This window comes from Podarcis gaigeae (assembly GCF_964106915.1).
Source record: "Podarcis gaigeae genome assembly, chromosome: 4".
In the NCBI taxonomy this organism is placed as follows: Eukaryota; Metazoa; Chordata; class Lepidosauria; order Squamata; family Lacertidae; genus Podarcis; species Podarcis gaigeae.
This window is the reverse complement of record NC_139677.1, coordinates 23,552,688-23,563,458: the sequence shown is the minus strand read 5'-3', so window position 1 is coordinate 23,563,458 and position 10,771 is coordinate 23,552,688. Positions and strand designations below refer to the sequence as shown.

General features: G+C 41.3%; 1 protein-coding gene across 1 annotated transcript; it reads right to left on the bottom strand.

Moving 5' to 3' along the window:
• Positions 1-291: 291 nt before the first annotated feature.
• Positions 292-7,576, bottom strand: LOC310842979 (single-stranded DNA cytosine deaminase-like). The gene is made up of 4 exons (XM_083735356.1): positions 7,407-7,576; positions 5,291-5,869; positions 3,416-3,458; positions 292-2,950 (listed from the first exon to the last, which is right to left on the bottom strand). Exons 1-4 carry the CDS (start codon positions 7,464-7,466, stop codon positions 2,760-2,762), a joined length of 873 nt encoding a protein of 290 aa, XP_083591482.1. The 5' UTR covers positions 7,467-7,576; the 3' UTR covers positions 292-2,759.
• Between the last annotated feature and the right edge of the window lie 3,195 nt (positions 7,577-10,771).

The window sequence follows — 10,771 nt, the reverse complement described above, 5'->3', positions numbered from 1 at the left end:
CACAAAAAGGCAAATTGAGGACTGAGTGAATATAGAATGCTGACGGACTGCTGGAAAAAAACAGTGCAGGAGAATAATGCCCAGCAGCCATGGAAAAGTGCATGGCTGGTTGGCATTATTCCAGAGCGGCATCTCTCCAGACAGTACCAATTAGTTTCAGGTCTCATTTGTTAATTTCAAATATCAAGCACATGATAAATATTTTATAAAAAATAATCAGAGAAATCTATGATGAATGCACAAGCACAGATAACATGGTGAGGAGCTGGGTCTTGCTACAAAACAAAGAAATCCATCAGAATTGCTTTATTCCTCCAAACCCAAGTTTTCAAAAATTACAATATATATCAAAATACAGGCATACAAAGAAAAATATGAGGGTATTATAAAGCTGTTATAGGAATTCTAAGGTCTTAAATATAGAACAAATGTTGATAATTGCACAAGGTAAACACACATACCTAAGTATATAAACCACATACCGTACAGGGGAGCAATCCAAAAGCCATTTTGGTTCTCCTAAAGATTCTAAATAAGGTATTTCCTCTGCCTCCTTAATCCCCCTTGCCTGAAACCAGATAGGCAGATAGCAATCGGGGGAAGTTCCTGAAGGGATTCCTCTCCTATATCTATGAACCTCCTTTGTATTAATTGTCATTGCCTGCCCAGATGCTCTGCATTGAGGGATGCCTGATGGGCGTCCTGATTATCTTATCAAATGTTAATGTTTTTTGTAAACTGTCTGGAACTATGTAAAACTTGCTAAATCCTCAGGAGTATCACACCTTGGCGTGCCTGAGTCACAGTAACCCCACCTTATGTGTGATGTAATTTCTGGCTGTTTGTGTGTGTGTGTGTGGGGGGGTGTCCTTCTGCAAGCCAAAATGCAAATCCTTAAAAAGAGATGTTTCTTCTTGGTTCGGGGTCTCTCTTGCTTCCTTGCAAGGAGGGGAGGGAACTCTGTTGCAACAGGAAAATAAAGATCTGCCTTGCTTTCACTGCATCCTGCCTCCATCCATTCATTTCTGACCGATCATGGACTTAGGGCAGGCATGTCCAAAGTCCGTTTTGGGGGCCTAATCCGACCCGCCAGTTGATTTAATCCAGCCCCTGTGGTAGTATGCAGTATATGTCCTGGGCTGGGTTAAACCACAGAGCCTAGGGCTTGCTGATCAGAAGGTCGGCGGTTCGAATTCCTGTGACGGGGTGAGCTTCCGTTGCTCGGTCCCTGCTTCCGCCCACCTAGCAGTTCGAAAGCACATCAAAGTGCAAGTAGATAAATAGGTACCGCTCCGGCGGGAAGATAAATGGCGTTTCTGTGCGCTGCTCTGGTTTGCCAGAAGCGGCTTTGCCATGCTGGCCACATGACCCGGAAGCTGTACGCTTGTCCAATAAAGCGAGATGAGCGCTGCAACCCCAGAGTCGGTCACGGGTCCCTTTACCTAAAATCCTAAAAAAAGCTCAACAACTTTGGTTGGCCCTCACTTCATCAAATCTGGCCCACTTTGAAAAAAGTTTGGGCACCTTAGGGGACTTGGGGAGTTGGGCAGCTAAAGCCAACCACCCCTATTTTTTCTACATCAAAGCCAAATATAAAGTATAACCATCACTTTCTGTTCATGTATTTAAAATTTGATATATGAATTGTAGAGCTGGAAAAGGTTCAGAAGAGGGTAACCAAAGTTATTATTAAAGGGCTGAAGCACCTCCCCTATGCGAATGGGTTATAATATTTGGAGAGGACGGGCATGTTAGAGGCATATAGAATTGTGCATAGTGTGCAGAAAGATGATAGAAGTCCCCCCTGCAGTAACACTAGTACCTGGGGATATCCAATGATGCTGACTCTGGAAGATTCAGCAGACAAAAGGAGGTTCTTCCCCACACAGTACACAAGAATGGCTATGTATTGTCTGCAGTGACAGATGCCATGTACCTCTAAATACCATACCGGTTGCTGGGAATCACAAGTGCTGTTGCGTTTAGGTCTTGCTTGTGGTCTTCCCATAGGCATTTTGTTGGCTACTGTGAGAACAGAATGCTGGGCTTGGATGGGCCCTTGATCTGATCCAGCCGATCTCTTCTGTTCTTATAAGTGCATAAAGATTAATAATTTAAAACCGGACAACATACCGTATTTACCCGTCTATAAGAATAGTGTTTTTTTTCTTTTTTAAAAAAAGAGCTTTAAAATTTGCCCTCGTCTTAGACATGGGTAGTACAGAGGGCGGTTGGGCAATTGGTAGCAGTCGCGAGCAGGAGATTTTCTGCGGCGACAGTGCAGGTGATTGGTGGCAGTGTGAAGGGCTGTTAGCGATTGGCTGCCTCTGTGTCAATAGCGGGTTTGATTGTCAGCAGTGGGTGAGTGGTTTTTGGCAATTCCACTGCCCAAAAGCTCAATAACTCTGGGCAATCGTCCGCAAAAAAAGCTCAACAACTACTCTGTGCTATCTCCTGCCATTTTCTTAAATCGGAGTCCCCAAAAATAGGGGGCATCTTATACATGGGGGCATCCTATAGACGGAAAACTATGGTAAATAACAACAAAAAATATTGATAGCAATTACCAGTGGCAACATTCAAACAGCACTCAGCCCAGTAATACTAGAAAATTTAAACCCCTTTGTCTGTCATGCATCCATTATAGGTACATTCGGGAAAATGATGGCAATGCTCAACATAGATTCCTATAACTTTTTTTTTCTTAGAACAAGGCGCAAAGGTTCTAATATTGAAAGGGAAATCTTACATCCACGTCTCTAGTCTTCTGGGAAATCAAGTTTTCTTTTAATTCCTGAGACCGCTTCTCTTGTTCCAGGAGAACGGTTCAATTTCTGAGGAGTCTCTGGTTCTGATAGCTGATTTCTTTTCATTGCTGGTGATTGACAGTGACCATCCAAAGGAAGATCTGGTTTGGAATTTTCTTGGGCACCAAGTTGTATTGTACGAGCTAAAATTATTTTTAAAACAACATGTTACAATCACATTTTGAACTTTGGGAAATATAATGTTCTGTAGGCTTGCTTCTTTAAGTTTCATCAGACCCCAGTGTCCAGTGGTGTCCTCCATACCAACAGCTCTTTGATCTAGTAGAGCAGGCATGGCCAAACTTGGCCCTCTAGATGTTTTGGGACTACAATTCCCATCATCCCTGACCACTGGTCCTGTGAGCTAGGAATGATGGGAGTTGTAGTCCCAAAACAACTGGAGGGCAACACCCAATGTTCCCCTAACATGAGCTCAAGAGGGTCAGGGGGAGCTGTCTGGGAGAGAGGGGAAACTGGCAAAAATTCTCACCGTCCCCATTGTTCTGAGGAAAGCCATCACTGGATCTAAGAACTGTTGTCGGCTCTAAGGACACCACTGGATACAGCACACTGAGTTTCTATTAAATTTAATATACTGTTGACATTACCTGAAATGCTGTCTGAATCAATCATTTTGTCATTTTCTTCCTCCTGGGGTGAAAAAAACAATAACACAAGTTGGGGAAGAGGACTATAAAGAGACCACTGGTTAAGTTGAAGCATTCGTGAAGATATATGGCTAGCATAGGCTAGATCTACACAGCTATTAAAAAACACTATTTACATGCTCTGCAAAAAAACCATTGTAAAGCTCACAATTCAAAATATCATTGAGTTGCAATTTCATCTGGTGTCACTGTGTTATAACACATTTATTTTTAGTTTGTATTTTGAGTCCATAATCTCCTCTGTATGTTACCATACAACTGAATTTTACAGTATAAAATTGACTTGTTGCTGAACATTAAACAGAGTGATATAGTACACACATAAAAGCATAAATAAGCCAAGACTGTAGCACAGGGCTAGCTGACGTGAAACCCTCCAGATGTTTTGAACTACAAATCCCATCATCCTTGACTAGGGATGGGAGAGAAATTCTATTCAGTTTGCATTTAAAGGCCAATCTATCAAATTCTCACTTCCTGAAACATAATATTACTGTAATTGTGGTAGCTCTGTTTCCAGCTGTCATTAAATTTGCTGTGCCAAAATCCATGTTGTAGGACCTGGTTCATATTAACATTTGTCCATGCAATTCTGAACATGCATGCAGTTTAGGGTTGGCCAGTTTTGTTCATGCATATGAAAAACAGATTGTGGGGGAGAAATTAATCTGGTTCACTTTGCTCATCGCAAACTGATACACAAACCTAAATGTAGATTTCCTTCAACATTCCCACATATTGAAATCTGCAGTGCAATTCTCCAACAAAAAATGCATACATGGGGGGGGGGAATACACACAAATGAGTATATTAGTAGAAAGAAAGTACAAAAATGCATTATATTAGGGGAAATGGCTTGCAAAAATGCTTATATTAGGCAAAATAGAACAAACGCACATGGAAATGTATGGATATTGTGTGGACTTTAATTCTTTAAAAGCAAGCTGATGCACATATGGGGTGAACTGAGATAAGATTTAGAAAAATGAGAAAGTAAAACTAGCAGATTTGAACTCTCCCTTTCCAGCTCTAATCCCAGGAACCTTATTCGGCATCATTTTAGCAACACTGTATACAAGGAAACGTGCCACTCTCAAAATGTTTCCTGTACTTTATATGAACTGCTTGCATTTAATTTATAAATAGATGCCACTCTCCAGTTCTTAGAAAACTTTAGGTACTTTATCAGTGTTTAACACTGATAACATAATAATTTACATTCAAAGTGAAATAGATTTTCTGTTTGTGTGTGTTTCATATAAACCTGGTTGAAATTTAAGGCAAACTAATAATAAATTTAGCAAGCTTCTAATTGTGTTGCAAAGCAAATGATAGATCTGCACCTACAGGAAATATTGTACAGTCATACCTTGGAAGTCGAACAGAATCTGTTCCGGAAGTCTGTTTGACTTCCAGAATGTTTGGAAACCAAAGCGCTGCTTCTGATTGGCTGCAGGAAGCTCCTGCAGCCAATCAGAAGCCGCGGAAGCCCTGTCGGACGTTCGGCTTCCAAAAATAGTTGGCAAACTAGAACAGTCACTTCCAGGTTTGTGGCATTTGGGAGCCAAAATGTTCAAGAATTAAGCTGTTCGAAAACCAAGGTACGACTGTACTGTATCGGGGACAATGCAGAACCAAAAGGTTGAGAAGGGTTTTTTATCATTCTTAGAACTGAGTGAAAGTCCACTTGGTGGATTTCCCTTAGAACAAGCATTTGGAAGGCCCTCTGTCCTTCTACAACCCAACAAAATTTGTGTATCATTTTATCATTTATGATCTGGGTCAAAGTTTGCAATGCCTCCACCTCCCTTTTACCTGTTTCAAAAGTGTGTCCAGATCATCTGCATTCTCCTTGCTTTGTTCATCCAGATTTGGCCATGGCGTAAAGTTTTCTGATGGGTCTACAAATAGATCAAAGCATTCTTCATAATCAGATTTGTTCATCATTTTAATTGAAACCCCAGAGCTCTTCAGAAGGTGTAGACCTTTTTGTTCTCCTTCTCTGTTAAAATAATATGGCCTCGAAGCTTTTATTTCCATGCATATTCCACTGGTTTTTTCCATAAAAGACTTTATCCTGACACTGCATTCATGGCAAGGGGTGTATGACACAAAAAGGTTCAGTTCATAATTTTCTTTGGTTATGTTTTCTGCGATTTGGTCTTCAATGTAATCTAAAACTAAAACTTCAGCATGCTTGCCGCCAGGATCATTGTACGCATAGCCCCATATTTCCCAAATCAGGTTTTCTTCCTTTTTAAAACTAAATAATAGTAATGTTTTTTTGAGTCTTTTTGTGTTGTCAAAATTCTCTTGGAAGTCTTCTTTCGGACATAGTTCTTTGAGGAAGAAGTGCATTTCCTCTGACAGTCCTAAGCCAGAAACTTTCAAAGACTGTAAAGATAAAAAGGGCATTTAAAATCGAAATGTATCACTTCTTTTGTCCATCAGAACAGGCACCACCCTCAACACATGGCTGGGTAGGGGGGGATTAGTTCTTCATTGGTAAAGGCAAAGGGACCCCTGACCATTAGGTCCAGTCGTGGCCGACTCTGGGGTTGCGGCGCTCATCTCGCTTTATTGGCCGAGGGAGCCGGCGTACAGCTTCCGAGTCATGTGGCCAGCATGACTAAGCCGCTTCTGGCGAACCAGAGCAGCGCACGGAAACGCCGTTTACCTTCCTGCTGGAGTGGTACCTATTTATCTACTTGAACTTTGACGTGCTTTCAAACTGCTAGGTTGGCAGGAGCAGGGACCAAACAACATGAGCTTACCCCGTCACGGGGATTTGAACCTGGTTGGTTATCTTTCCAAACAGAAGAAGACTTTTGGGGAAGTGAGAGCAGCACAGAGGCAGCCCCACCCTAAAAAGTATCTCTTTGTGACTCAAATGGTACTGCTCGAACCACAATTCTTAATGTTTAATTAAGCCAAAATGAATTTATAGAGTACCAGAAGAAACGCTGCCACGTGACATGCTAAATGTGTTAACTTCAATATATTCATATAAATTGTGTCTTGCTCATTAGAAAGTGGGAGTTGGGGGGATATAAATGGCAGCAATGTGATTGGCTTGGCTGGCAGAGAGGAAAACCCTCTTTTATGGTCATCTGTGGGGCTAGTTTAGTTTGTGCAGACCATGTTGCTGTTGTTTTGTTGTTGTTGTTGTTAATTGAGCGCTCACTCCCACCAGAGCCACACAATCACTTCCAAAATGCTTCCATGCTATTTGTGCTATTTTGGAACCTGCTTGTTTTGCCTAAGGTTGGAGACAAATGTGGATTTTACCTTTTTTTAAAAGGAGGGATGGACCATTGTCTATTTCTATCTGACGTTTAGAAGACATCTGAAGGCAGCCCTGTATAGGGAAGTTTTTAATGACTGATCCTTTGTTGGAAGCTGCCCAGAGTGGGCAAGGTATAAATGAACTACTACTACTACTACTACTACTACTACTACTACTACTACTATTATATTTCTTCAGTCCATCAGTCTTATGTGCAATCTGAAACCTGCACGCACCCTCTACTGAAATCTGTTTTGAATGATGGCTGCCTCTCCTCTTTCCCACGTTCCATTTTTTGACTCAAGTTTATTACTGTCTAGTCTGGTTAAGAGTTCTAGAGAACTCTAAAGCCTGCCATCTATTCTGTGACATTTTTGTTGACGTAATAAAATAATTGCCCTCATATGGATTTTAGAATACATCAGCTGTGTTTCCAGAACAACAATGCACAAATACGTTATAAATAGCTTGGTTGGGAGTGAGGACAGCAGATACAATAAAAGTTCTGTCGGCTCTTCTGAAAAGAAAACAAGCGAACAAGTTGAGAAGACAGTCAAATCACATTCCAGACTTGAATCCCCAGCCATACTATTTACACATTACATATTCCACCACATGTAAACTTACGAAAATATGTGCACTTACGTTATTATTTAAGCCAGGTTTTGATGACATTTTTAGAAGCAGCTCTTGAGAAATAGCCATGTTTTTCAGTTTCGGTTTTCCAGGAGATAAAGAAGTAGAACTTTGTCCACAATGCCACCTGGTGGCATTTTTAAAAATTGTTAAAGTTTTTTTTCCACTGGCTTGGCAGTTTATTTGCTATAAGGGCAGACTTAGCTAAGCCTTGGGCTTCATGTGCCCTGGTAATGTTAAGCAACTAACTCTTTCCCCTTCTAGAGATTTCAAGTCAAGATCTTGCTGCTTCTCTCATGAAGGCTGTTGGTCTCTCCCTATCTGGATACCTTCTAAGCAGCTGTCAGGGACATGTCATGAATATACATGTATTCTCACAATATATAGTGTTTGGGAAGAGAGAATAAATGGAGAGAGGAGACAATGATCACGGTAGAGTAATTGCTTGCTATTAATGTGTATTCAGTTCAGTGTGTGCACTGTAGATACCACTTATAAAAACCACCTCCAACTCCTCAAAATATTCTGTCAATGATATTTCTGGAAATTTTTACACATCACTTGGGAAGACATGCAAACTAATGCCAGTGTACTGGAAGAAGCAAAGATCACCAGTGTCAAAGCAATGATTCTTCAACATCAACTTTGTTGGACCGGTCATGTTGTGCGGATGCCTGATTAGCGTCTTCCAAAGCAACTGCTCTATTCTGAACTTAAAAATGGAAAGAGGTTTAAAGACTCTCTGAAGACAAATCTAAAAGTAGTATAAACACCAACAACTGGGAAACACTGGCCTGTGAGCGCTCCAGTTGGAGAACAGCCTTTACAAAAGTGTCATGGGCTTTGAAGATGCTCAAACTCAGGACGAAAGGGAGAAACGAGCTAAGAGGAAGGCACATTTGGCAAACCCTCACCATGATCAACCCCGCCTGGAAACCAGTGTCTCCACTGTGAAAGGACATGTGGATCCAGAATCGGCCTCCACAGTCACTTACGGACTCACTGTTAAAACCGTGTTCGTGGAAGACAATCTTACTCGGCTACGAGTGATCGCCGAAGAAGAAGACAGCTGTGAACATTTATGACACTTTCCCTTTCACCTTCCCACCCCCACAGTCATGAATTGATTCAGGACTCACTGATGATAAGCAAATGGGTTATTCAGATTAATTTTTCAGTTCTCCAAATAGGTTTTCATGGCAATATCAACAGTGAGCGATCCTGGCAGAACTATACCGACAACCCTGGAATCCAACTGAAAAAAGGTTGGAGGGGCAGGGGAAATCATCATTTGCAACTCCAGAAATTAAACGATAATGTAAAATTACCTCAGTCTGAGTTGGAGAGACTGCAGATACAATCTTGTGTCTTCTCAGGTGGAGCAGGCTGGAGACTTGTGGAGATGAATACCTGGTAACGATGACGCTGTACAGTGTGTGCTCAATGTCAGAACAAGATGGAACTGGTTTTGACATAGATGGAACTAGCACTGTGTCACCTATGTATCAAGGATTTTTCAGTGCTTTATAAGGCACACATTTATATGTAATGCCCAATCATGAGAAAGCAAAAACTTCCTCGTACTTTCTCACTGACGTAATTAATGAATCATCTAAGCCAATGCCCTCTGTTGATTCTGGGCAAGACCTAGGTAAGATTACCATTTGTATATGTATCATCTTTGTTTCATACTATGATTGAGGAGCCACAACTTGTTCACTTTTGATACTTATTGTATGAAACAAAGAGCTAGAATTGGATCCACTAGTTCTATTTTATGGTTATTGTAGAGCAATTTGTACAGTGTTAATGCCTGCATCCATAGTTCTTCAGGCACTCTGTCCACCAAATCTAAATCCTTAAACCTGTTCCTCACTTCAACTGTGTATTCATAAGGGATTTGATTTAGATTGTATTTTACTGGCCCAGTGCTTTCTCCTACTTTCTTCAGTTTAAGATTGAATTTTGCTATAAGAAGCTGATGATCTGAGCCAGTCAGCTCCTAGTCTTGTTTTTGCTGACTGTATAGAGCTTCTCCATCTTTGGATGCAGAGAATATAATCAATCTGATTTCGATGCTGTCCATCTGGTGATGTCCATGTGTAGAGTCGTCTTTTGTGTTGTTGTGTTTGTAATGACCGGCTTGTTCTCTTGACAGAATTCTATTAGCCTTTGCCCTGCTTCGTTTTTATCTCCAAGGCCAAACTTGCCAGTTGCTCCTTTTATCTCTTGATTCCCTGCTTTAGCATTCCAATCCCGTATAATGAGAAGAACATCCTTCTTTGGTGTCATTTCTAGAAGGTGTTTTAAGTCTTCATAGAACTGGTCAATTTCAGTTTCTTCAGCACCAGTAGTTGGTGCATAAACTTGGATTACTGTGATGTTAAAAGGTCTGCCTTGGATTCGTATTGAGATCATTCTATCATTTTTGAGATTGCACCCCAGTACAGCTTTTGCCACGCTTTTGGCTTTTGAATTATGGTGCTGGAGGAGACTCTTGAGAGTCCCATGGACTGCAAGAAGGTCAAACCTATCCATTCTGAAGGAAATCAGCCCTGAGTGCTCACTGGAAGGACAGATCGTGAAGCTGAGGCTCCAATACTTTGGCCACCTCATGAGAAGAGAAGACTCCCTGGAAAAGACCCTGCTGTTGGGAAAGATGGAGGGCACAAGGAGAAGGGGACGACAAAGGACGAGATGGTTGGATAGTGTTCTTGAAGCTACCAGCATGAGTTTGACCAAAGTGTGGGAGGCAGTGGAAGACAGGAGTGCCTGGCGTGTTCTGGTCCATGGGGTCACGAAAAGTCGGACATGACTAAATGACTAAACAATAACAACAAGAGCCAGTGTGGTGTAGTGGTTAAGAGCGGCAGTCACATAATCTGGGGAACCGGGTTCGTGTCTCCGCTCCTCCACATGCAGCTGCATGCACCTTGGGCCAGTCACACTTCTGTGAAGTCTCTCAGCCCCACTCACCTCACAGAGTGTTTGTTGTGGGGGAGGAAGGGAAAGGAGAATGTTAGCCGCTTTGAGACTCCTGAAGGGGAGTGAAAGGCGGGATATCAAATCCAAACAATGCCTGCAAAGGTCTGTTGCTATCTGATTACAGTGTGTGTGTTGGGGGGGGGGGGACAAGATTACGATAGCCTGCTTTAATGTAGTTAGCTTCAAATAGTTTACATATGAAGAAAATTGCATTTGTAAAATTCTTTTTTAGAAGCCAGGAGAGATTATTTTAAAAATATTATTTAAAATATTTATATATGGCTTTTCTTTCCATAAAGGATTTACCACAAGGCAGCTAAGCACAGTATAAACCTCATACTAAACATTTTATACAATAATATAAATTTAATAAGAAACAAGCCATAATC

What these genes read in the sequence shown, in the direction of transcription:
- LOC310842979 (XM_083735356.1), bottom strand. Translation starts at nt 7,466, where the DNA reads ATGGCTATTTCTCAAGAGCTGCTTCTAAAAATGTCATCAAAACCTGGC. An exon ending in TGGACACACTTTTGAAACAG is followed by an intron (nt 3,459 to 5,290) that starts GTAAAAGGGAGG and finishes TTTTCACCCCAG; the next exon opens with GAGGAAGAAAATGACAAAAT. An exon ending in TGATTCAGACAGCATTTCAG is followed by an intron (nt 2,951 to 3,415) that starts GTAATGTCAACA and finishes AAATAATTTTAG; the next exon opens with CTCGTACAATACAACTTGGT.